Source organism: Malaclemys terrapin, chromosome 5 (genome assembly GCF_027887155.1).
Source record: "Malaclemys terrapin pileata isolate rMalTer1 chromosome 5, rMalTer1.hap1, whole genome shotgun sequence".
NCBI classification, from domain to species: Eukaryota; Metazoa; Chordata; order Testudines; family Emydidae; genus Malaclemys; species Malaclemys terrapin.
Window position 1 is genome coordinate 2,816,752 of NC_071509.1, and position 27,020 is coordinate 2,843,771.

The window sequence follows — 27,020 nt, forward strand, 5'->3', positions numbered from 1 at the left end:
CCCTGCCTCCCCTGGCCCCGCGCCGCTCCTGGAAGTGGCCAGCACCACGTCCCTGCAGCCCCTGGGAGGGCGGGGGGGGGGGGCAGAGGGCTTTGTGCGCTGCCCTCGCCTGAAGGCACCGCCCCCCGCAGCTCCCATTGGCTGGCAGCGCAGCGATAAGGGGGGCAATACTGGGACCCCCCCCACATCAGCCTTGCCACCCCTCCTCCCATGACCTCCTTTTGGGCCGGGACCCCCCGGGTTACAACACCGCGACATTTCAGATTTAAATATCTGAAACTGTGAAATTTCAGAGTTTTAAAATCCTCTGACTGTGAAATTGACCAAAAGGGGCCGTGAATTTGGCAGGGCCCTAACAAGGGGCCTTGAGCGGAGTCTGTACAGCTAATTCCTGAGAACCACCGGGGGACCCGGCAAAGCGCTGGTGAGAGGTGGATGATCGGAGCAGCTGCTAGGGCTGCCGTCCTGCTGTGCTCCCGCCAGGCTGAGCCGTTTGCTGCGTTAGAGCCTGATCCTGGACCTCGCCCAGCCAACGGGCCCGATTCTCCCTGACAGCCGTGAGCCGCCAATGGAGCCAAGGGGCAGGTCACACGGCGACATGACTCATGCCTGCAGGACTGGGCCTCCTGTGCGCCACTTTCCCGCCGGCTGCGGGGGGCTCCGAGCTCGCCAGTTACGTCCACCTGGCTGCTGCTTGTAGCCTGCGCTGTCGAGCCCCAGACCACTCCCTCCAAGCCAGAGGTTTCCCCCCACGCTCCCCCCGTGCGCCGCTTCTCGGCCTGACCCTGCTCCCCTCCCCTGCGCACAGGCCAGGCGGGGCTGGACTGGTGTTTGCAGGGAGCTTGGAAGGAACCGCAGAAACACAGAGCACCGTTGCCACCAGCCAGTGACCGCTCCGTCCCCACAGGCCCCTGACGGTTAATCCTCACTGAATCCGGCAACCCAAAAAACAACCCGCAACGCTCCAGCGCAGGGACGGCCAAAACCTCCCTCCTGAGCGAAGTCAGCTTCCTGTGAGCCAGCCAGCTGCTCGGTAAGGAGCGATTTCCTGCCGGCAGCGAGCTGACCTCAGCCCTTCCTCCCGAATTTCTCCAGAGCAAGGGAAATTGCTAAGCCCCTGGATGGGGCTCGCCAGGCAGGCTGTTGAAGAGAGCAGGCTTGGGGGAGGAGTTGGTCCATTCCTGTTGGTAACTGGCATCAAGGGGTCCCCTGAGGCCGTGTCCTCATTCCTGCCTGGGAGCTCAGGGCAGGGTGGGGTGCTGACCTAGTGGTGGGTCTCACAATGCCTGGGAGCCCCCCAGGCCACTGGCAGCAGCTGCCGCAGCTTAAAACCTTCTAAAGCAGAACATGAGGGCCCCAGTCCTGCTCTCACCGAAGCCGGGCGCAGCCGAGCGCGAGCTGAGAGCTGAAGATGCCCCCCCTCAGCTTTCCTAGGGGCACGAAGGGAGAGAAGCATGCGGCCGGGGCATTGGATTGGGAGTCCGGAGACTGTGTTCTCATAGAATCATAGAATCATAGAATCATAGAATATCAGAGTTGGAAGGGACCTCAAGAGGTCATCTAGTCCAACCCCCTGCTCAAAGCAGGACCAATTCCCAGCTAAATCATCCCAGCCAGGGCTTTGTCAAGCCGGGCCTTAAAAACCTCCAAGGAAGGAGACTCCACCACCTCCCTAGGTAACGCATTCCAGTGTTTCACCACCCTCCTAGTGAAATAGTTTTTCCTGATATCCAACCTGGACCTCCCCCACTGCAACTTGAGACCATTGCTCCTTGTTCTGTCATCTGCCACCACTGAGAACAGCCGAGCTCCATCCTCTTTGGAACCCCCCTTCAGGTAGTTGAAGGCTGCTATCAAATCCCCCCTCATTCTTCTCTTCTGGAGACTAAACAATCCCAGTTCTCTCAGCCTCTCCTCATAAGTCATGTGCTCCAGACCCCTAATCATTTTTGTTGCCCTCCGCTGGACTCTTTCCAATTTTTCCACATCCTTCTTGTAGTGTGGGGACCAAAACTGGACACAGTATTCCAGATGAGGCCTCACCAATGTCGAATAAAGGGGAACGATCACGTTCCTCGATCTGCTGGCAATGCCCCTACTTATACAGCCCAAAATGCCGTTAGCCTTCTTGGCAACAAGAGCACACTGTTGACTCATATCCAGCTTCTCGTCCACTGTGACCCCTAGGTCCTTTTCAGCAGAACTGCTACCTAGCCATTCGGTCCCTAGTCTGTAGCAGTGCATGGGATTCTTCCGTCCTAAGTGCAGGACTCTGCACTTGTCCTTGTTGAACCTCATCAGGTTTTTTTCTGCCCAATCCTCTAATTTGTCTAGGTCCCTCTGTATCCGATCCCTACCCTCTAGTGTATCTACCACGCCTCCTAGTTTAGTGTCATCTGCAAACTTGCTGAGAGTGCAGTCCACACCATCCTCCAGATCATTAATAAAGATATTAAACAAAACCGGCCCCAGGACCGACCCTTGGGGCACTCCACTTGAAACCGGCTGCCAACTAGACATGGAGCCATTGATCACTACCCGTTGAGCCCGACAATCTAGCCAGCTTTCTATCCACCTTAGAGTCCATTCATCCAGCCCATACTTCTTTAACTTGGTGGCAAGAATACTGTGGGAGACAGTATCAAAAGCTTTGCTAAAGTCAAGAAATAACACATCCACTGCTTTCCCCTCATCCACAGAGCCAGTTATCTCATCATAGAAGGCAATTAGGTTAGTCAGGCACGACTTCCCCTTCGTGAATCCATGCTGACTGTTCCTGATCACTTTCCTCTCCTCTAAATGTTTCATAATTGATTCCTTGAGGACCTGCTCCATGATTTTTCCAGGGACTGAGGTGAGGCTGACTGGCCTGTAGTTCCCCGGATCCTCCTTCTTCCCTTTTTTAAAGATGGGCACTACATTAGCCTTTTTCCAGTCATCTGGGACCTCCCCCGATCGCCATGAGTTTTCAAAAATAATGGCTAATGGCTCTGCAATCTCACCCGCCAACTCCTTTAGCACCCTCGGATGCAGCGCATCCGGCCCCATGGACTTGTGCACGTCCAGTTTTTCTAAATAGTCCCGAACCACTTCTTTCTCCACAGAGGGTTGGTCACCTTCTCCCCATGCTGTACTGCCCAGTGCAGCAATCTGGGAGCTGACCTTGTGCGTGAAGACAGAGGCAAAAAAATCATTGAGTACATTAGCTTTTTCCACATCCTCGGTCACTAGGTTGCCTCCTTCATTCAGTAAGGGGCCCACACTTTCCTTGATTTTCTTCTTGTTGCTAACATACCTGAAGAAACCCTTCTTGTTACTCTTAACATCTCTTGCTAACTGCAACTCCAAGTGTGATTTGGCCTTCCTGATTTCACTCCTGCACGCCTGAGCAATATTTTTATACTCCTCCCTGGTCATTTGTCCAATCTTCCACTCCTTATAAGCCTCTTTTTTGCGTTTAAGATCAGCAAGGATTTCACTGTTTAGCCAAGCTGGTCGCCTGCCATATTTACTATTCTTTCTACACATCGGGATGGTTTGTTCCTGCAACCTCAATAAGGATTCTTTAAAATACAGCCAGCTCTCCTGGACCCCTTTGCCCTTCATGTTATTCTCCCAGGGGATCCTGCCCATCTGTTCCCTGAGGGAGTCAAAGTCTGCTTTTCTGAAGTCCAGGGTCCGTATTCTGCTGCTCTCCTTTCTTCCTTGTGTCAGGAGGTTCTGACCCACTGTGGGACCAAGGGCAAATCTAGCTAAGGTCTTTCTATGGCACCGGTTACAGTAATAGCTGAACACCTCGCGTCTTTGATGGATTTAGCTCCCGACGCCCCGGGGAGGCAGGGCAGGGCTGTTATCCCCACTGTACAGATGGGGAAACTGAGGCCAAGAGCAGTGAAATGATTCACAGAGGACATACACTGAGTCATCTGCAGTGCCATCCTGATTACTAGCGGTGTGTTCTGACCACTAGACCGCACTCCCTCCCCGACTCTGGCAAGTCCACTGGAGGCGCTTGGCTTCAGACAGAACAGGTCCAGCAGGTCCAAGCTGGCCACTGTACCCAGCAAGGCGTGCCAGTTTGAGCCAATATGGGCTTGGTGGGCACAGCTCAGACAGGGAGCGTCACAATGCAGCCAACAGGCAGCGCTGTTGGCAGGACCCCTTTCATAAGCCCCTGGGTTACAAGGACACATGTCCAGGGACTCCACCGCTCTGAGAGAAGAGACGCCTGGGGGCTAAACCACAGCACAGGATATTAGCAGGGGTGGGGTCCCAGCTCTGCCTCCCTCTGTGACCCTGGGCAAGCTGCTGCCCCTCATTGTGCCTCGGTTTCCCCAGTTGCGATCTGGGGTTTGGCAAGTGCGCTGCAGAAGAGCAGTGTGGTGCTACTGCTCGTGTTTTCTCCATCCCAGAAGGATTTGAGGCCAGAATCCTCTGCTTGGTTTTCAGGAAGTGCCGTGTGCTAGTTGAGAAACAGGGCGACCCCTGGAAGTTCGGTCCATGCTGTCGCTCATCTCTGGAGGAGAGAGAGCCAGAGAGCCACTGGGTCTCTCTGAAGCCGGCAGCCTGAAGAAAGAATCCCCTTGATATTAGCCCACTCCTGTCTCTTCTCCACTGCAAACCGACCCTGCATTTCCCCCTGCTCTAGCACCTTTCACCAGAGCTCTTTATACACAGCCACGAGCTAGCGTATGGAAGGGCGGCGGCGTTATTCCCATTTTACAGCTGGGGAAACTGAGGCACGGAGCAGGGAAGTCATTGGCCCAGGGTCACCCCAGGGGCTCAGGGCGAGAACCCTTTCCTAGGCCTGTGTTCTACCCACTGGGAACAGCTGGCCCCGAAGGCGAGATGAACCGGAGATCCTGGCAGCGGCACGAAGCGATCCGAGCCGCAGCGCCTGCGTCCCTAGCGCCTCAACCGTGCTACCTAATTAACGATTCCTAACACTCCTCAGCCAGGGACCGCGGCGCGCGCGGCAGCGGCAGGCAGGTCAGCTCCCACCTGACAGCTGGGGAACGGGAGCATTGATACTGCAGGGCCAAACACTGCAGGTGCAAACGCCCCCTGAATCCAGATCTAGGGGCCCATATAAATGGCCTGATTTTCAGCTGCCCTGAGAGTCAATAGGACGGATGGGCTCAGCACCTGCCAGCCAGGTCCCTGCCTCCCAAAGGGGCGGGCGGATGCTGGGACCCCCCATGCCGAGCAGAGCTGGGCTAGCTGGACTTTCCCCAGCAGCGAGATCCAGGGGCTGTGTCTTAGCAGAAGGAGGGCACAGCCAAGCCCCCCTCTCTGAGCAGGGGTGATACCCACCTGCCGCTGGAACCTGGGGCCGCCTCGCTGAAACTCCCAGCCGCCCCCTAGGCACAGCCAGAGCGCAGCCTCGGGGAACCTCCTGGGGGCAGAGGGGCCGTGGCATGGGGAAGCAGGGAGCCGAGCCCCTCGGGAGAGGCGTCATCTCCCTCTGCTAGGGGGCGCCGGCAGCAGCTGGCAGAGCTACGAGAACCATCTTCACACAGCACCCAGGGGCGACCGTCAGGGCCCAGGGCGCTCTGTGTGTCATGGGCAGGCCGGCTGGGGGTCCAGGAGACCCCAACTGTTGCCTGAGCTGCTCCACCAGGGACCCTCCTCCAGGGACAGCTGGAGACAGGGTGACCAGGGGCGAGAGAGTTCGTCTCGAGCAGGAGAGAGGCAGCCTAAATGCCGGCGGCGACTGGAGCAGCCGAAGATCCGGCCGCTGCAGTCGCCGCCGAAGAAAATGCCGCCCCCCAAATCCTAGCGCCCTGGGCGACCGCCTTGGTCACCTAATAGGTTGCACCGGCCCTGCTCAGGGGATGTCTGCACAGCACCTAGACCACCCGGCGGGGTACGGCAAAGCGCCCTGCAGAACTCTCTGGGTGCTGCGGGACATTCCTGCGCGGCCAGCGGGGGCGCTGGTGAGTCACACCCCAGTTTGCCGCGCTCTGAAGTCCCGCGTAGACGAGCCCCCCCGGTGTCAGACCACTGGCTTCAGAGACACTTGGGAAGAGCCCAGGCTGCTCCGTTCATCTGGCTCACCTGCAAGGTCTTTCCTTGGCCCCAGGGTGACACCTTCCTCTGGTTAGAGCAGTGTGTGTGTTGTGGGGGGGAGGGTCTGATTGCCACGGGGCTGGCCTGGGACTTGGGAGATTTGAGTTCAATCCCCTCCTCTGCCACAGATTCCCTGTGTGACCTGGGGCCAGTCACTTAGTGGCTCTGTGCCTCAGTTTCCCCATGTGTGCAATGGAGATAATCACACGGCCCTGCCTCACAGAGGTGTGTGAGGGTGAGTCCAGTAATGATTGGGAAGCGCCCAGATACTATGGTGACGTGAGCCGTGGAAGGGCCGTAGCCAGAGAGATGGCAGTCAGTTAACAGCGGCGTTCAATCCTGGGGCGGGCTGTGGTTGGCTCTGTGGCCAGGGCGTGGAGGCTGCGCTCACGGGGGTCCTGGATGAGGCGGGATCCCGTCCCCCGAGATGGTGGGATCTGCTTTCAGCTCATTACGATGGGCCCCACCCACTTCCCATTCACGAGCAAACGGCCCCTCCTACCTGCCTGCATTTCAGACCACAGCTCGCCTACCCCCGACTCCACCAGGAAGGTCCTGCTGTGCCGGGAACGCCGGAGCTGCTCTCTGGCTGCGAGGAGAAAGCAAAGGGATCGGGTGTGAGAGGGACACGGGGCAATGGGGGGCGGCTGTGAGCCGGGCAGGCTGTGTGGAGGTCTGACCTTGACCCACATGCCTGGGACAACGGCTCCAGCGGCTCTGCCCAGCAACACCGGCACCTCCAGCTTCTGCCCCCGGCAGCCCCTAGCTTCAGCACCGCTACTCCTGCTGCCTGCAAGCCTCAGCACCTCTCCGGAGGAGTCCGTGGTACAACGGCTGGTGACTTCCGAAGCAGGATCGGGCCCTTCCTGGTGAACTCGGGGCCCAGGTGCTGCGCTGGGCCCTCTTGCAGCCTCCCGTTCGTTTGCAGCGCAGCTGAGGGGTGAGGTGCAGGAGCAGAGCTCGGGGGAGTCAGACCGGAAGAGCAAACAGTGCTGCAGGACACGGCCGAACTGGGGGCGAACCCAGGAGGGGAACCCCAGGACTGGAATAACGGGGGGCTGAGGGGCATCCGCAGAGCTGTGTGTGGGAAGCCCAGGACTGGAATAACGGGGGACTGAGGGTTGGGATTGAGGGGCATCCGCAGAGCTGTGTGTGGGAAGCCCAGGACTGGAATAACGGGGGGCTGAGGGTTGGGATTGAGGGGCATCCGCAGAGCTGTGGCAGGGGGGGAGGTTTCCCTATATCTTGCCTGCATCGTGTCTGCCCCAATTGGTGCTAATCGTCTTTCATTTTTATGGCCTTAAAATCACCTCGAAATTGCCAGAAAAAAACCTGCCCCAAATTACCCGTTGGGCTTTCTTGGGAGAGTGAAATCAAAGCTGCCCTAGGCAGGCGTCACCCAGAACTCGGAGACGCTCCAGCGCGACCAGTCAGGCCGTGGTGACAAGGCCCCCTGCTCTGCCCACACATCAGGGACCGGAGTTCCTGGCCTGTCGGGCTGGCCTGGGAGCCAGCTCACGGCTAACTCTGTCACCCCACTGCAGAGCCCTTCAAGAGCAGGGCCGCTGGGAGGGGCAGGTCTCCATCCCACCAGGGGCTGACAGCAGCTGGCATTGGTGCCGATGTCTGAACGCACAACGGGCTGCGTAGCAAATCATGGGCAAAGCTTCGGGGCGGCGCAGGGCAGCATCTTTGTTTGTAATCATGTGTGTTATGCATCCGTCCCCCATCATGCCAAAGCACTTAACACTCATTACACACAACAGATGCCCATGGATCACGTCACCACCACAATGCAGTCACCTCTGGGGTGGGGCTCAGCTGCTGTCCCACAGCGCACAGCAACACTACAAGGCAGGAGAATACTGGCTGGGCGGGATGCAATGCACAGAGTATGGCCAGGGCACGGGAGTCAACGCCCCTACCGATGTAGACGGGGCAAACAGAGCTTCTCTTCTGAACGACTGAGCAATACCGCGCCCCATGTGCGGGCACTGGTTTAATATCAGCTCAGAGGGCAGAGCGCCCCCTACGGAGTCACCCACACAGCACCCCCTAGCCTCTTAGTGAGGTACTGACTGGCTCAATACTGATAGAGGGACATGGGCCACCTACTTACCAGTCCCCAGCATTTCCCTTGGAAGGCTTCCAGCCTTCATGCGGCTCAGCTGTAAGATCTGACATGACCAACACCGGAGCCGCAGCTGGCTTGTAACTCCCGTCTCTCCTCTGCTGACCTCACCCGGGACAGGAGTGGACAGGATGGCGCTTTGGCTCCCATGTTGTTCCTGGGTTGATTGGCACTTTGGGTGGAGTTTCTCCCCCCGCCCCCGAATCTCTCATTATGCTGGGCGGGGAGGAAAAGCAAAGATGCCAGATAAGAAGCCGGGCTGGGCAAGATGTGTTTGGTTGATGAGGCCAGGAAGGGCGGGGAGATGTCTGGAGAGGCTGGGGCTACCCGCCGGGGCATCTATTTTCAGCTCTCTGGGATGTGCTTTTCTGTGTTAGCTCATCAGCTTTTGCCCAAGGATGCAGCAACAAACAACCAGCAGGTCGCTCAGTGCTCCCGCCCCACAAAAAATCTCGCTCTGTGAAACGTAGACACGGACCATAGGGAAGAAACAGACCTATGGGCTTGGCCTGAGCCCACAGCGCTCTGCGGTACCTCTCCTGCCATTCATTAATGATTGTGATATTAACGCTATACCAGCCAGCAGCGCGCTAAGCTCCGTACACCGCGTACAGACAGGTCCCTGCCCCCAAGATCTCACAGGCCAGAGGCCAGATGCTCAGCTAGCGTAAATCAGCTTCAGTGGGGCAACACTGACATACCCCTGGTAAAGCTCTCGCCTTGTAGTCGCCATTTACGTCTGCTTTGGCCCCAGTGTCCTGAGCAAGGACTCTCCAGCCGCGGTAAAGCTGGAGCAGGGATCCCAGACGTCCTGATATTAGGGGCTTTCTCTTATATATGCAACTATACCTCCCCTCCACCTGTGGGGAAAAAAAAGTGTTCTGGTTTTTCACACTTGCTACCGGGTCACCCTAAGCTAGGGCACTTCCTCGGAGGTAAATATTACAGCGCCTGCAGAGGAACCTAGGGCAATGAACTGTGTTGAAGCAGCACCGCCCTCTGCTGGAGGGAATCAGAGCTGCTTAGCCGTGTGTCAGGTCTTCTATACTGAGCGGAGATTCTCCTTTACCTCAAGTAGCTTTAACCAGGGCTTTTAAAGCAAGGAACCTGGGTTCTGCCCTAGTATTGCTATGAAGTTATCAGTGGCCCTGGTGTCAAACATGAAGCTCCTAGACAGCTCGGGATTTGCTCTAATGTTCTGTGGTGGGACCGCACCTGAAAGGCAGGTTGAAAGCTCAGCGGCTCTGAGTTTAGCGGGAGGAAAATGAAAGCCGAGGGCCAAGAGGGAGTGGGACAAACACAGGCATGCAGAGGGAAACCAAAGGCTTAGTGAGACAGAGACAGTTTAAGCTGGAAATTTAAGGCCCGGAAAGTAAGGGGTGGATGTGGGGACCCCCAGGGCAGATTGGGAGGAGAGCAAGAGATGTTTTTACAGATGAGAGACCTGTAAGAAAAGAGGGTTATGACCATGGAAGACTTTAATTACTCAGCTCTTGACTAGGAAAACATCTATTGTCTGCTCAAAGCCGACCAGGTGTCTGGAGATATTAGAGCAAGGCAGGATATTTGCTTCTCTAATGCAGTTTGTCAAGCAGCCAGTCAGAGGCTCTTTGGAGGAAATGAACCAAGCAGAAGGAAGGCAGATGCTGGGCGAATAGATGAGCTGGAGATGGTACAACAAGAGGGGAAATCTTGTGGTTAAGACACAAAACCAGCCAGCTGTGTGACCCTGGGCAAGTAGCACCACTCTTCTGTGCCTCAGTTTCCCCATCGGTAGAAGGCGGACAATTCTAGCTGTTTAGCTGGCCGCCATGACTATAGCATCTCACAGGCATTAACAGTAGGGAAGAATGATTGTTCCCATTTTATAGCTAACACCACCACCCGGCTCGTCTCTAGCGCTATTCATCAGTAGAGCTCAAAGGAGGGCGGTATCATGATCCCCATTTTACAGACGAGGAACCTGAGGCCCAGAGAGATTAAGTGACTCACCCAAGGTCATACAGGGAGCCTGGGGCAGAGCCAGAAATCACATCTAGGTCTCCCAAGTCCCAGGCCAGTACATCCACCACACGACCATCCAGCCCCAGTGAGGCTGGGCGGACAAGCACAGCAATACTCTAACCTGCTCTGAGCTCATCTGCGAGAGACGGACATTATTACGAACTCCTGGTACAGATGAGGAGGAGCCTGGCTGAGTGGCTGGGCAGAAGGCATGACAGAGCGGACAGCTCTGGACAAATTCTTCCGTCACGCGATGGACCCTGGCGCTCCCTGTCAAATGACACCTTCTGGTCAGGCCAGAGGCCTGCGTCTGGCTGCTTTCTACTGACAGCACCTGCCTTGCAGCACAAACCCTCCCTGGTTCCAGCTCAAAGACAGGGCTGACACTCAGCACGCGTGGTCCTTCGTGCCAACGTGGGCTAGTGTCCTGTGGGCCGAGCTAGCCACGCGGCACCCCGTGCTGTGGAGACGATAGTCATGCCGCTGGCACTCACTGAGTCGATCTGACTTGTGGCCCAGCGCCTCGAAGGGATTCAGGTGCCGAACTCCCATTGACATCGGTGCTGCTGCCCCAGCCGAGGACGGGCTGCAGGACACAGACAGACCCCGTGGTTCTCGCAGCATCAGCGCTGGATTAACACGGCCTGTGCTGCCTAATGTCCCTGGCCAAAGCACCCCAGGACTGGAGCGCAGCCTCCGTCGCAGCTGGCCACAGCATTGGTTTCTCGGAGCAAAGGGGACAGTCCTGGCTGGGGGACTCTGTTTACCCACAGAGAAGATCCAGCAGGCCAGTGGCAGAGCAGGGTCACTGCCGTCTTCTGCCTGCACGGAGGGGCGGCCTCTGGGAGTGGGAAGGGCCTAGTCAGCCCATGCCTCTCCGTTGGGACGGCCAGCAAGGTGGCCAGTTAGTGCTGTAGACCCTTGGCCCACGGGCCCTGGGCTGAGACCGGCCAGCTCGTTCCACAGCCGTGATGCACACATCCAGCTTGCACCTCTTGGCAGGTGATGAGGGAGAGGCCATGCGGGATGCAGGGCAGAAGGCGGCACCTTCCCAGATGTGCTCTGCTTTTCTGCAAGCCGCACTAGGGGAAGGAAGGGGTGGCCCAAATTGCAGAGCTCCATGTGATTAGTGACCTCAGTGTCTGGCCCTGCCACAGTGCCTGAGGCCAGACCAGATTCTGTTCTCAGCTACACAGGACTGCCGTGGTTCCCAGTCATCCTGGGGTAAATCCGGAATCACCCCGGACTGCCACGGGCTTGGAGCCAGGTTCTGATCTCCGCTACTCTCGTGTAAATCCAGCCTCACCCTGCTGACGTCAGCGTGTCTCTCTAATGCTCAGGCTCGTCTCCGGGATCGCGACGTGATGGCGCGACCGGGGATTTACGCTGAGCAGATCTGGCGAGCTGGGCCTGTCAAAGGCCAGGCGCACTCCGCTTGCTAGGAGTTCGGGGTCGTGGATCTGACTTGGAACATCCAGGAAGCTGCAAAGGCCGTCCGGGAAGCCAAACCAGACAGCGTCACCTCAATCAAGTCCCGAGTGAAGGGGTGGGAGGGGGTCATTCGCAAACAGCCCTGACATCAGCCAGAACATTTGGACTTTTCGGTGACCAGCCAGGGCCAAATTCTGCTCTCCCTTCCACCAGTGTAAATCCACAACAAAGGCAGCTGAGCCGCTCCGGATTGACACCAGGATCCAGCGCAGGCAGTCAGAAGGGACGGCGCTGCGGGATTTCTGTAAGCAGAGCCGCCGAGCACCCGCCGAGCACCCGTAATGCAGACCAGATGGGGCTGCCTTCCCCTCTCACACTGAAATTGTTAGGCTTCGTTTTTGTTTTGATACGGGAACCCTCTGACCCGGCCTCAGCGAGCTCAGGAAACAGGGCTGGTTCCGTGGCTAATTTCCCAGAGGGGCCACTCGCTGCTTTGGAGAGACACTTTCCCTGCAGCCACAGGGGGCTCTGAAAGCCCTTGCCTTTCAAAAACACAGACACGCACATGCACACACACACACACACACATGCACACACACACACACACGCACACATGCACACACACATGCACACACACACTCACAGTCAAATGATTCCTAGCCACCACGCTGCCTACCCAGGTCGCAGGTCCCAATTCCGCCTGGTACTTCAGCACGAGCCGCCCGTTGGATTTCACAGGGACTACACACGTTTACAGTTATACACGTGCTAAAATGTCTGACTGAACTGGGCCCAGACTTGGCCTGTTGAGCTCCACAGAATCTTCTTCTCAGGACCTCCATCATCCCCTTTCTCCATGTGTTGGTTAGACTCCATTGCTGTGTCTGGCCTTTGACTCTTCAGGGCAGGGAGTGAGCCTACCTCTGTGTCTGTACAGTGCCTAGCACACATAAGAACGTAAGAACGGCCGTACTGGGTCAGACCAAAGGTCCATCTAGCCCAGTATCCTGTCTGCCAACAGTGGCCAATGCCAGGTGCCCCAGAGGGAGTGAATCTAACAGGCAATGATCAAGTGATCTCTCTCCTGCCATCCATCTCCATCCTCTGACAGACAGAGGCTAGGGACACCATTCCTTACCCATCCTGGCTAATAGCCATTAATGGACTTAACCTCCATGAATTTATCCAGTTCTCTTTTAAACGCTGTTATAGTTCTAGCCTTCACAACCTCCTCGGGCAAGGAGTTCCACAGGAGTTGACTGTGCGCTGTGTGAAGAAGAACTTCCATTTATTTGTTTTAAACCTGCTGCCTATTAAGACCTGGATCTTGATCTCGGCTGGGGTCTGTGGGTGCTCAAACCAATGAAACTAATGACACATCTCCCATCACCAGAGCTCAGAGTCAGTCGGGGGGATTCTATCTCTAGCAGGTCCCACGCACTGTCGGGTGTAACATCCAGAATTAGCATCGCTTATGATTTGTCTGGAGCTGGCAGTTCATAGATTATAGAGAACAAAACCAGAAGGGACCATTGTGATCATCTAGTCTGATCTCCTGTCTAGCACAGGCCCTGAATTAATGCCTGTTTGAACTACAACAGATCTTTCAGAAAATCATCCAATCTTGATTTTAAAATTGCCAGTGATGGAGCCCCCACCCCAACCCTTGATAAACTGTCCAATGGTTAATTACCCGCACTGTTAAAAATATGTGCCTTATTTACAGTCTGAATTTGTCTAGCTTCAACATCTAGCCATTGGGTTGTGTTAGACCTTTGTCTGCTATTTTGAAGAGCCCCCTACATCAAATTTCAGTTTCCCATGTAGGTACCTATAGACTGTGATCAAATCACCCCTTCACCTGCTTTTTGCTAAATGGAACAGGTTTGTTTCTCACTATAAGGCGGGTTTTCCAATCTGTTAATCATTCTCGTGGCTCTTCTTTGCACCCTTTCCAAGCCATCAACAGCCTTCCTGAATTGTGGGCACCAGAACTGGACACAGGATTCCAGCAGGGGTCACACCAGTGCCAAATACAGAGGTCAAATCACTTCTCTGCTCCTCCTCACTAGTCTCTGTTTATGTAGCAAGTGATTACAGGAGCCCTTTTAGCCAGAGCATCACGCTGGGATTATCAGCATGAGCTTCATGGTTTTTTTCAGAGTCACAGCTTCCGAGGCTAGATCCCCCATCCTGTAAGGATGGCCTTCCTCCATCTATGACTTTACACATGGCCACATTAAAACACATACTGTTTCCTTGCTCCCCGTTTGCCAACCTAAACCAGATCTCTCTATAGCACTGACCCGACCTATTCATTAGTTACCACCCCCGCAATATTTATATCATCTGCAAACTTTATCAGCGATGATTTTATGTTTTCTTCCAGGTCATGGATAAAAATGTTAACTAGTGCAGGGACAGGAACCAACCCCACTAGAAACACACCCAATCGATGATGGTTCCCTTTTACAGTTACACATTGAGATCGATCCATTATGCAGTTTTTAAGCCAATTAAGGTATGGCAGGTTGATTTTGTATCATTCTAGTTTCTTAATCAAAATGTCCTGTGATACCAAGTCAAACGCCTTCCAGAGTCTAAGTCTATAACATCAACACTGTTACTTTTATCAACCAAACTGGTAATCTCAGCAAAAAGACATCAGGTTAGTTTGACAGGATCTATTTTCCATAAAGCCATATTGACTGACATTAATTACATTACCCTCCTTGAACTCTTTATTAATGAAGTCCATATGAGTCCTTCTGTTGTTTCCGCTGGAATTGATGTCAGGCTGACAGGCCTATAATTATCTGGGTTGTCCTGTTCACCCTTTTTAAATACTAGCACAACATTAGCTTTCTTTCAGTCCCCTGGAAATTCCCCAGCGTTTCAAGACTTGTTGAAAATCAGCATTAACGGACCAGCAAGCTCCTTGGCCAGCTCTTTTAAAACTCTTGGATGCAAGTTATTTGGAGCAGCTAATTTAAAAATATCTAACTTTAATAGCTGCTGTTCAAACTCTTCCTGGGTTACTGTTAGAACGGAAAGAATTTCATCATCATCATGTGGTATGATAAGAACAGCCATACTGGATCCGACCAAAGGTCCATATAGCCCAGTATCCTGTCTTCTGACAGTGGCCAATGTCAGGTGCCCCAAAGGGAATGAACAGAACAGGTCATCATCAAGTGATCTTTTCCCTGTCGCTCATTCCCAGCTTCTGGCAAATAGAGGCTTGGGACACCATCCCTGCCCATCCTGGTTTATAGCCATTGATGGACCTATCCTCCATGAATTTACCTAGTTCTTTTTTGAACCCTGTTATGGTCTTGGCCCTCACTTCATCTTCTGGCAAGGAGTTCCACAGGTTGACTGTGCGTTGTGTGAAGAAATACTTCCTTTTGTTTGTTTTAAACCTGCTGCCTATTAATTTCATTTGGTGACCCCTAGTTCTTGTGTTATGAGAAGTAAACAACACTTCCTTATTTACTTTCTCCACACCATTCACGGTTTTATAGACCTCAGTCATATCCTCCCTTAGTCGTCTCTTTTCCAAGCTGAAAAGTCCCAGTCTTATTAATCTCTCCTCATACGGAAGCTGTTCCATACCCCTAATCATTTTTGTTGCCCTTTTCCGAACTTTTTCCAATTCCAATATATCTTTTTTGAGATGGGGCGACCACATCTGCACGCAGTATTCAAGGTGGGGGCGTACCACGGATTTATATAGAGGCAACATGATATTTTCTGTTTTATTATCTAGGATCCCTTTCTTAATGATTCCCAGCATTCTTTTCGCTTTTTTGACGCCACTGCACATTGAGTGGATGTTTTCAGAGAACTATCCACAATGACCCCAAGATCTCTTTCTTGAGTGGTAACAGCTAATTTAGACCCCATCATTTTATATGTATAGTTGGGGTTATGTTTTCCAAGGTGCATTACTTTGCATTTATCAACACTGAATCCCATCTGCCATTTTGTTGCCCAGACACCCAGTTTTGTGAGATCCTTTTGTAGCTCTTTGCAGTCTGCCTGGGACTTAACTATCTGGAGTAGTTTTGTATCATCTGCAAATTTTGCCGCCTCACTGTTTACCCCTTTTTCCAGATCATTCATGATGTATCTGGCATTGTAGAAGTCACAAAATGAGACAGTGGAAAGATCTGGCAGTCTAACCGATGGGCACCGAGAAGAGGAGTGCCTTGGGAAAGCGCAGGGTGGAGGGAACTCAGATCTCCCCTAGAGGCAGAAGTGTCTTTAGCAAGGATTTGAATGGGGAAAGTTTTGTGTTGGCAATCTGCAACTGGTCCTAGTGTAGAAGAAGCAGGGAGACGGGGCTGAGAGAAGAGATGAACAGACCGGCACAGCTGGCGATGCTGATGGGGCTATATTAAGTGGAGAGATGCAGGCTGGGAAAGCCTAGGGGTGTTTTCTGCCCCTGAGTCCCAAACCAGCCCCTGCCAAGCAGCCCCCAGCAGGCTGGCCTGGGACAAGCTCCGTTCTAGTGCAGAGGAAACAGCCCCGGAGGTGGCAGCGGCTCTGACATCTCCCCAAAGCCCCCTGGAATACCTGCTCTTTTACTAGCTGGGCTTTGTTCCATCAATGCACCCAAATGAAAGCACATGTGGGAATTTCAACCGCTGAGATCCCTGCTGTTCCAGTCCTGGGACCCCTCCACTGCTCTGCTATCACAGCGCAGCCCAGAGCTGCAGGCCCACCTGCTGTTCCCCACCCTCCATCACCCTCCGCCGGGGCCGGAGCGCCCTGCTAGTCTCCCTCGGGGGACTTTCTTGAGCAGAGATGGCCAGTTGTGCTGAATTGTACAACACAGACTTAGTCTGTAGAGGTCGGGCTGGGGCCAGCGAGCTCATTCCGCGTGTGGCCCACCCCAGGGCACAGCTGTCCCCGGATCCCCAGCCAAGGTGTCCACACTACAGCAGTCGCTTACCCTGCCTGAAGCTGGAGTCAATGGAGAGCTCTGGGGCGAGGCCATTGGCTAGAGGTTTGCAGCTCAGGTCAATCAGCTGATTGAGACGGAGCTTCCTGCAATAGATGGACGCTGCTTCCGGCTCCAGTGCGATCAACAGCTGCTCCGGGTTCGCGGGGGAAACCAAGCCGGCCTGTGGAGCAGGGGAAGGCAAGGGGCAGAGTCGGCACAAGGCGGTTACAGGGGTAGGCGAAGGGAAAGCGGCTGCATACGGAGGTCACCGTGTGAGGGCAGACGATCGGCGTGGTTATCTGACCCACGGGGGTTCCATGTGGGTGCATGCTGCCCGCAGGGCCCCCGCCTTGTGGCATCAGCGTGGTGAACCACTGAGCTGATCTGAAGGCTTCTGGACTCAGGTTATGAATCAAAGAACCCTCCTTCTTTCCTAGGGTTTCCCCTGCTTTTCCTGCCCCTTTCCCTCCCTGCCCCTGTGGGCCCCAGGGCAGCTAATGTCTCCCATCTCACTGTGGGCTTCATAGCCTATCACTGACCTGTGGAACTCACTGCTGCAGGACAGGCTTGAGGACAAAGCAAATTAAGTTGGTACATTTTCTAAACACAAGGGTTAGCCGTTGACAGGAATAAGATCTACATTTAGAATGGTGCTATTCAGAATACAACAAACCAAGCCTGCCAGTCCTCATGCATGCCACTGCAGCCTGCAGCCAGGCGTTAACGTCTCCACAGGACAGTATTGTGTAGCTCACCATTTCAGTGTGTGTGTTAATGTTCCCCCCTAGTAGCTGGTCTGCCAAAGAGGATAAGAGCCCACTGCTGCTGCCAGCTAATGGAGTTACCCCTTTACCTCAAACAGTAGAGGCCCAGCTGTAAAGAACATGGAAATCACCAGACTAGACCAGCCCAGGATCCATCTAGCCCAGTCCCCTGTCTCTCATGGGCAGCACTAGCGGCTTCAGAGAAAGGAGCAAGAACCCCACAGCAGGCAGATGTGGGGGAATCTGCCCCCAGGAGGGTCTCATTCGAACTCCTAATGCCTAGACACAGGCTTGAGCCCTGAAGCCGGAGGCTTTACACCCCTCTAGCTCTGTCTAGCCCGTCGGTGCTGCAGGGCCCAGGCTAGGCCCACGCTGGCCCGTGGTGCAGGGGCTACAACACTCCTTGCACTGTGGGGTTTTGCAATGTCTGCTTGAGGAGACAGGAGTCTGGGCTACAGGAGTGGCTGGGGGGCTGCCACGCGACGGGCTCTGTGGACAGGCTGCTGGGGTGGGGGAGCCTATGACCAGCTGCTGGGGGGTGCTGCGAGGCAGGCCCCTGGATGAGCTGCTAGAGGGTTGCTGTGGGGCAGGCCCCATGACCAGCCGCTGGGGGAGTGCCGTGGGGCAGGCCCCGGGGATGGGCTGCTAGGGGGGTGCTGTGGGGCAGGTCCCATGATGAGCGGCGGGGGGAGAACCGTGGGGCAGGCCCCGGGGATGCGCTGCTAGGGGGGTGCTGTGGGCCAGGTCCCATGACAAGCGGTGGGAGGAGAGCCATGGGGCAGGCCCCGGGGATGCACTGCTAGGGGGGTGCTGTGGGCCAGGTCCCATGACGAGCGATGGGGGGAGAGCCATAAGGCAGGCCCCGGGGATGCACTGCCAGGGGGGTGCTGTGGGCCAGGTCCCATGACGAGCGATGGGGGGAGAGCCATAAGGCAGGCCCCGGGGATGCACTGCCAGGGGGGTGCTGTGGGGCAGGTCCCATGATGAGCGGCGGGGGGAGAGCTGTGGGGCAGGCCCCGAGGATGCGCTGCTAGGGCGGTGCTGTGGGGCAGGTCCCATGACAAGTGGTGGGAGGAGAGCCATGGGGCAGGCCCCAGGGATGGGCTGCTAGGGGGCTGCTGTGGGGCAGGTCCCATGACAAGCAGCGGGGGGAGAGCTGTGGGGCAGGCCCCGAGGATGCGCTGTTAGGGCGGTGCTGTGGGCCAGGTCCCATGACGAGCGGTGGGGGGAGAGCTGTGGGGCAGGCCCTGGGGATGGGCTGCAATGGGGATGCTGTGGGCCAGGTCCCATGACGAGCGGTGGGGGCAGTGCCGTGGGGCAGATCCTGGGGTCTGACTCCCGTCAGACACTGAACCCAGCAGTCAGTTTTGTGTCCCTGCCATTCCCCGTCTGGGACAAAGAGGAGCCCAGCGCTGCCAGGCAAACCACGCCTGGGCATCGGCTCCGGTCTGAGAGCAGGCGTCGTTCCTCCCGACCCTGCTGCGTTCTGCGTGCCAGCCTGGCCGAGTCCGACGCTGCTTTATTCAGCCTCAATTATCCCCTGCTGTAGCCAGCTAATAAACCCCAGGGACACCCAACCCCTAATCCCCCGCGGTCTGTCGCTCTCTCCTTCCCCCAGTTCCCTCTCCTTTCCCCTCCCCTTCCCCCCTCGCTCTCTGCAAGCAGATCTCCCCGTCCCCACCTCCGGCCTCCACTTCCGTTGTTGATGTGGCTGTGAAACAACCCCACGAGGGGTGGGGCAGAACCGATCTGCGGCGAGGGGCCTGTTCTGGCCCCAGCGCAGACCCGTGTTCTCATCCGCTCGCCGGGAGCCAAGACACAGTCAGCTGAAGCAGCAGTTTGGAGCAAGCCACAAGCGGCTTGGCAGGCCCTGGGATGAAATCCTCCACAAGCCCCTGAAGGGCCATTATCTTCTCCAGAGGAAGGAAACACACAAGGATGGCCCTGGGACGTGCTAGCCCCTGGCTTTGCGGGGCAGTACCAAACCAATGTCCCAGGACCAGCCAGAGGGCACTGGGCCGTCTTTCGCAAGAGCTGGGGAATCAAAGTCTTGGAGGTCCTTAAAGAGACCAACAAAACAGGGTTGTTAGTCCCCTCGCCCTAGTCCATGCTGCCTCCCGAGATTATTCCAACGGTTTCAACCGACGTCCTTCATCCACTGGACTAAACTATCCCATAGCATTGCAGCGCGGTGCTACGTTCCGCCCTAGAAGTGGCTGCATGAGCCCTCCGGAGAGTCTGTAGATCAGCCTGCGAGGTGACCAGAGAGCCAGCAGAACCAAAATATCTGATCCGACTGACTCAATGACGGGTTCTCGAGGAGGGATCGATTGCTGGAGGGGAGCGGTTAATAGGATGCCTGTTCTAGTTTTACTGAACATAAGAACGGCCACACTGGGTCGGACCAATGGTCCATCCAGCCCCATATCCTGTCTTCTGACAATGGCCAATGCCAGGCGCTTCAGAGGGAACGAACAGAACAGGGCAATTATCGAGTGATCCATCCCCTGTCGTCCACTCCCGGCTTCTGGAAAACAGAGACTAGGGACACCCAGGGCATGGTGTTTCGGCCCAGCTCCAGCAGAAATGTCCATGTGTTCACCAGCAGGAGCTGCTCCCCCACTCTGCTGCACAGAGTCCCTGAAAAGCACTCCTGGATCAGCCCAGGGCCAGCCCTAGGTGTTTTGCTGCCCAGGGCAGAAAATGTTTTTGGTGCCCCCCAAGAAGATGAGCAAAAAACAAACAACCACCCAGCTGAGCAATGTGGCACCTCTAACAATTGGTGCCCCAGGCAGCCACCCTGTCTGCCTGTCCCTACAGCTGGCCCTGGGCCAGCACTCCAGGGGGATGGAGGACACAGACTGAATTAGGGCATGCGGTCCATCCCCCAGCCAGTACAAGGGCATGCAGTCACAGCTGGGTTACTGGCGTCAGTCCTGGGCAGCTCTAGAGACACAGGACTTCAGAAAGAAGCGACAAACTCCATCAAGGATTGGCGGAGAAGGACAGATTGTAACTGCCTCGCTGGGTTGAGCAATGACTAATGGGAGGATGTGATAATAGCCTACAAGTGTCTGGACAGGGCAAGTGTCACGATCCTGCCTGGCTCGTTGAACCCGGGGGCTGCACCACTAAAAGCATGAACGCCACTGCTTGAGGTAAAGGAGTAACTCCCCTAGCTGGCAGCTGTAGTAGACTGTTATCCCCTAAATGCTAGAGGCATCAAAGACTCCACTCTGCTCGCATGAGAGGCAGCTCGTCCCAAGCATCTGAGAGCAGGCGTTCAAGTTCTACTCCAGGTGCTACTTTTGCAACCTTCTCCCAGGGGGCCATCAGGAGGGTTTGACCCATCACTACAAGCACCAGCTGCTCCTTCTTCAAGTAAAGGAGTAACTCCATTCATGTGAGCTAGGCTGGGCAAAGGCTTGGAGAATGGACTGTTCGCTCCTTATGGCTTTAGTCCCTGCCACTTGGGTCATTAAAGCCCAACGCGAACAGCACTCTGGAGAACGTAAACTTTAAAAATACCCAGATGGGTTAGAGGAGATTGGACATTGCAAAGAAACACCTGCCCTGGCCCAGGAGTGGGGGACAGGACAAGGTGGGAACTAATAAATCTCTGGCTACAAGGATCCTACAAATCCTTGGAAAACCCAACGAAGCCAAGAAGGGAACCAACACGAGACACCTCACCTTGTATGCAGCTTCCCTCATGAACTGCTTGGCTGGCTGTTTCCAGATGGCAGGCACTGTAATCACCCAGCGGATGGCCTCTTTCTCTTGCAAAGACGGACACTGGTCCTTGAGCTCCTGTCGTAAAAGAAGCAGAAACTGATAGCCAAACCCCATGCTTCAGGGCATACAATGATGGCCTATGGGCGGGTCAGGAAGGAATGCCCCCATGGATGCCATTGTGCCACTGGATGGGTCAGGGCCGGCTCCAGGATTTTTTTGGCCCCAGAGGTGGGAGGAAAAAAAAAAAAGCCGCGATCGGCGGCACTTCGGCGGCAGCTCTACCACGCCGCTTTCTTCTTCGGCGGCACTTCGGCGGCAGGTCCTTCCCTCCGAGAGGGACCGAGGGACCTGCCGCCAAAGACCCCGACGTGCCGCCCCTTCCCCTTGGCCGCCCCAAGCGCCTGCTCGCTGCACTGGTGCCTGGAGCCGGCCCTGGGATGGGAGACAGGCGAGTTATTGGCCCAGGACAGCAGCATTCCTAGTCAGGCAGGAAGGCTAAGGGAATGAATGGGTCATGGAAAGAACTCCCAGCTGAGTTCTGGAGCTCCGGGTGAAAGCTGTGTTGGGTGGGGGATGCTTGCCCGGACACAGCCTCTGTTGCGTCTCCTCCGTGGGCTGGCGCCTTTCACCCACACTAAGTTCACACAAAAGAGGGCAAAGCAGCCCCTTTTGGGCTCGCTAGTCCCTGGGCAAAGTCCTGCCACCCTGACGCTGGAGTTAGCATCCTCGCCTGGGACAGCTACTGCTCATCTCTTGATTAGTTCTGTCTGGCATGTCCCCTGGGAGCTTGCAGCCAAATCCACAGGAGGGTGATTTCCCTGGCCCATGCCAGCTCTGCTGGGATTTATCCCCAACCGGCAGGGAGTCCACTGGCTCCAGGCCTTCCCCCCCGCCCCGGGGAGCTGCACTACCTGCACGGCGTGCTGCTTGAAGAAGCGAAGGGCGTGTGCAAACACCTCCAGCGCCTGGACCTTCTTCCCATTCACGGCTTCTAATTCGGTTTTCATGGTAAGGTCCTAGCAAACAAGACAAACAGCCGGAGATGGTCAAGGCCTGAGCCCCGGCCTGCCCCTAGGAGCATGCCCGGCACAGAGCAGGTAGGAGGGAGCTGGTTTCTCTGGTGGAGGGTGTGACAGATGTGGCAATTTCCTGCAGTGTCCTTGAAAAACATTATTGAACGAAGTGAAGTCTCCTTGGAGGCCATTGCAAAGGTTCTGTGTTACTGGGCCTGTACTGAACCATGTGGCAGCCATGAACGGTCTTTTGGGACAATGTATGTGAAGAGCATTTCCTGGGAAACATCGGGGGGGCAGGGTGTGAATACAAATTCCTCCCTGCCCCTGTTATGCAAACCCCAGCCTTTTGAAGCTGAGGAAGGGACCAATGTTTACGGATTACTGTTCCCTGACTCTGAAGATCAGTGGCCCAGGCTGGATAAAGGAAAGACTCACCTACGCACGGGGGTGCTTGTTGTGGGCTGAGGTTGTTATGAACTTGTGCCCACAGAAAAACCCCTTGGTGGGGTCTGAAGGGCTGACTCCTGCTGGAGGGCTTGCTGGAGCTGGGGGTGATCACTGGGAAGCTTATTAGCATGTGCATCGGGTCTTTTAAGGCGTTTCGGATGGTTTCTCCGTGATGCTTTTACCATCAGAATAATGTGCTTGCGCAGAAAGAGCTGGGTGGTAACGTCTCGCTGTGGGCAATGACGCTGTCTGTAGCCTCTGGAGAGATAGCAAAGCGTGGGCGCTGGCCTGGTTGGGCTTGCTGAGAATAGCACAGTGGAGGCAGAGAACTCGGCAGCCTGGAAATACCCCAGGCAGGAGGGAGAGAGATGCAGGTCTCCGCCCAAGAGAGGTGATGGCTGGGGGGCCAGCTGCCTTATCGAGGCAACGGAGGGGAAATGCAGGTGCAGTTGCCCTGAACTGTGACAGAGGGACTGTGCCAAATCCAGCACTGACAAGGAGCTGGGTACTGGGATCCCATGAGCTGCTGCTAGAGGTTCTCATCCTCGGGGGTGGGGGCAGTCACTTAGGCCTCCCAATTGACCTCAGCAAGAGCAGGATCGAGCCCAGTGTTCGGCCACGTGGTTAACTTCTCCGTCTGCTCGTAGCTAGAGCAAGCGGAACGGCGAGCCCGCCCAATCAGCAGAGAGGAAACCAAACGCCCATTACCTGGAAGGTGCCGAGGTGCCCAACCCACTGGTGCGTCCCCTGCAAGGATGAGGGGGAAGAGCTACACGGAATTACCACCCCGTGTGGCGGTGAGGCAGGGCGAAAGGCTGGGGAGTGCAGGCAGGAATGAGGAGGGATGGAGCTCCACCCATAGGAGGTGCTACAGGAGTTGGTGCAAAAAGATTCCATGAGGCCACATCGCTGCACTCAGAAGTGTGTGAATTCGGCATCATGGGGAATAGCAGGTTGAGATCTGCCCTCCCCTGCTCAGTGATAAATCTACAGTTGTGGGGGCTAGAACCTAGCTCCTCCTGCTCCAAAACCCACAGGGCCCTAGTACGCAAGCTAAAGGGGGATCTGAGAGCGACAGAGGGTCTATGACACAGACTTGATCAATTCTGTTCCCACCCAGCAGAGGGCAGTGGGGCACATACTCCTGTCAACAGCCCCCACTGGAATCACTCAACATTTGTTCAGTTATAAAAGTTGGACCAAAAAAAAATCATGAAATTTTGTTGAATTTTCCACTTCCCCATAATTTATTATTATTATTATTATTATTATTACACAAACTAGAGAGCTGAGTGAATTTGTTACTGAATTTTGACATGTTGAATTTTAATGGAAAAAAAAAAAACCAGCCAAAAGAGAATTTTGAAACACTCCCTCTTCCCGCCCCCTTGTTTTTCAACCAGCGTTAGCCCTGAGAGTTAGTTAACTCACCCTTCCCTTCCCCTTGCATCATGAACTGGTTACTGAATTTGCTAAACAACTCTGCAAATTCACAGCCCCCCAAACGACAGCAAATTTGTGAAATTTAATTTTTAAAAAATCAGTGAAATTTCACACTGGGAAAAAAGTAAAAATCTTGACACTATGACTGCAGTACATACATTATGACAAGTTTCAGAGTAACAGCCGTGTTAGTCTGTATCCGCAAAAAGAAGAACAGGAGTACTTGTGGCACCTTAGAGACTAACAAATTTATTAGAGCATAAGCTTTCGTGGACTACAGCCCACTTCTGCATCCGAAGAAGTGGGCTGTAGTCCACGAAAGCTTATGCTCTAATAAATTTGTTAGTCTCTAAGGTGCCACAAGTACTCCTGTTCTTCTTTTTAGTACATACATTGTTACTTTAATACTGGAATGTTTTTTAAAGTGAAAGTGAGTTATCTCACCCCACCCCATCCCATCTCATCTACCCTTCCCCTGTGTTCAGGGTGACTGGGACAGAAAGGGTTAACTTACACTGGTGCTGTGAATCTTCATCTTAAACTTCTCAAAGTAGAGCCAATCCCGGGCTTCCTCCGGATCGAGATCGTGGTAATAATCCCTTGCTGTGTATCCGAAACTGTGAAAGGCGCCCTCTGGAGTCAGCAAGAGGCTGGTGGGGGTTTTCTGATTGGCCACTCCAGGATCACCCCCCTCCCATTTCCTGCAATGAGGAACCAGATCAGATTTAATGTCCCGCCTCTTAAAGGTAACAGGCACCATTTATAATAACTAAGACTTCCTCTGAACTCCTGGTGAGAGTGGCTAGAAAACCCAGCCAGAGGCTCCAGGAGGGATTGGTTGGTAACAGGGTACAGAGCCTCTCTATTATTATTATTTATTTATATTACCATTGTATTACTAGGCTCGAACCAGCATCCCACTGCGCTAGGGGCTGTACAAATACAGAACAAAAAGCCAATCCCTGCCAGAGACAACTGCTACCTGCTGATAGTTGGGGGTGGGGGGACGACACAATTTAAAGATTCACCTCCCCTGAGCAGCTTGAGTCATGCCCCCCCCCCGTAGCCCCCTCCCCCTGCCCTCAGTGGCCTCTTCCTGCAGCTCGCAGCTGTTTGCTGCTGCCTCTTCCCACGGCAGCGGCTTGCACCTCACCAGCTCCAGGAGCTGCTGCACAGCCTGGCTGGAAAACCCTGGCAGAAATGGGGGGGGGAGCACGTGACCCTGCGTGTCACCTCCACACGTGGTCTCTAGTCCCTGCCCCAAAGAGCTTACGGTCTCCATATATATGAGAAGCAACAATGGGGGGAGTATGAGGAAACCATGGGACAACATTGGTCAGCTTAACCGTTTTGTAGGCCTCAAGGCAAAGGAGAGTTTGGAGGAGGGATTCGAGGTAGCTTTGTGGAAGTTTACGGGGAGCTCCTCCCAAGCCTGAGGGGCAGCCAGAGCGAACGCACAAAGGGGCTTGTTTAAGAATTTAACAAATAGGTGATGGCGGCTGGCACCATGGGCCAGTCAGAGGCAAGCCTTGATAGTGAAGGAGAGACGATGGGTGGGTGGGGGTAGGTCATAGGGCCCGGAAGTGACGACAAGGAGCGGATGTCTGATATAATAGAGAACAGGGAGTGGTTCAAATCTGGCCCAGGTTGGAAGATGGCCAAAAGCCAGGCTGCCTGACAGCTGTTCAGTGGCCCGGGTCTCAAATCAGTCAGAGACCCCTCCTTGGGTTTTTGTCGGGACAGGTGCCCCCAGCACAAATCTGGCACTAATTGGCCACCTGACTGGTAGTCTCAGCAGAACAGGCCAAAGACGGAATGAGCTGGACATGTTAGGACAGGGCAGCATGGGAGAGTCTTGCCTTATCACTACCCGTCCTGGGGCTAAAGAGAGGACTTTGAGATTATCACCTAGCCTCATCCATCAACATTATTTTGCCTATCTACATAAGAACAGCCAGACTGGGTCAGACCAAAGCTCCATCTAGCCCAGTATCCTGTCTGCTGACAGTGGCCAATGCCAGGTGCCCCAGAGGGAGTAAACCTAACAGGTAATGATCAAGTGATCTCTCTCCTGCCATCCATCTCCACCCTCTGACAAACAGAGGCTAGGGACACCATTCCTTACCCGTCCTGGCTAATAGCCATTAATGGACTTAACCTCCATGAATGTATCCAGTTCTCTTTCAAACCCTGTTATAGTCCTGGCCTTCACAACCTCCTCAGGCAAGGAGTTCCACAGACTGACTGTGCACTGTGTGAAGAAGAACTTCCTTTTATTTGTTTTAAACCTGCTGCCCATTAATTTCATTTGGTGGCCCCTAGTTCACAAAAGCCGCCGCCTGGCCAAGACGGGGTCCTCACCCAGCCAGGACCAGGATTAGAACCCAGGCTCCTTTGCTCAAATCACTAGACTCTACTTAAAGGGCCCACGCTAGCTCTTTTCGATTGCTAGGCTCAATAATTGTGAGCAAAGTGCTCTGTCGTTTGGGACGCCCCTGAGCCAGCCAGAACTCTACTGATTTGAAAAAGCTCCTTAGTAATTAACCAGCGGGGTCCAGCTGGCGGCCAGAGGGAAGAAGGTGGCAGGGTGGGAGATGGCTGGGTTGCGAGGGGAGGTGCTGGGTGAACTATCAGGAAATGAGCGGTAACCCCACGCTGCGAGGTCAGCCCTCAATGAATGGAATCTCGGCCGCCACAACAGCCCGGCCCCCTCCCTGTCTGGAGCTAACTGGGCTGCGAGCCGTCGACAGGAAGGATTAGGGGCAGGGATAGGAGTCTTACAACGCACCAGTCAGTTTATTTATTACTTGCTAGTCCCTGGGGCACCAGCCCGGCGCTCCGGCCAAGCGTCTGTGTTCCCACCCGCGCAGAGTGCTGGAGGGAGACTTCTCCTGTCCCAGCCCCCTCCTCCAGCCTCTGCCACGCTGACTGCCCCTCCTTTAGCCTCTTCCGCCCCGTCCGCGCGCCAGCTCCTGCCCCCCCAACCCCCGTTACAACCTCTCTGGGTACATCTACGCCACGATCAAAACCCC

At 54.9% G+C, this 27,020-nt stretch overlaps 1 protein-coding gene across 3 annotated transcripts in view; it reads right to left on the minus strand.

The window, feature by feature from the left end:
- Positions 1-27,020, minus strand: part of HSPA12B (heat shock protein family A (Hsp70) member 12B) — a 61,426-nt gene that overhangs the window by 10,701 nt on the left and 23,705 nt on the right. For 2 of the 3 annotated variants that reach the window (XM_054030315.1, XM_054030316.1), the window contains 5 exons: positions 24,503-24,689; positions 21,994-22,098; positions 21,041-21,157; positions 16,593-16,764; positions 6,572-6,658 (listed from right to left, as the gene is read on the minus strand). In XM_054030315.1, the coding sequence (XP_053886290.1) occupies positions 6,572-6,658; positions 16,593-16,764; positions 21,041-21,157; positions 21,994-22,098; positions 24,503-24,689 (668 nt within the window). The remainder of the gene's footprint in view (positions 1-6,571; positions 6,659-16,592; positions 16,765-21,040; positions 21,158-21,993; positions 22,099-24,502; positions 24,690-27,020) is intronic. The other variant, XM_054030317.1, reaches the window with a different exon arrangement.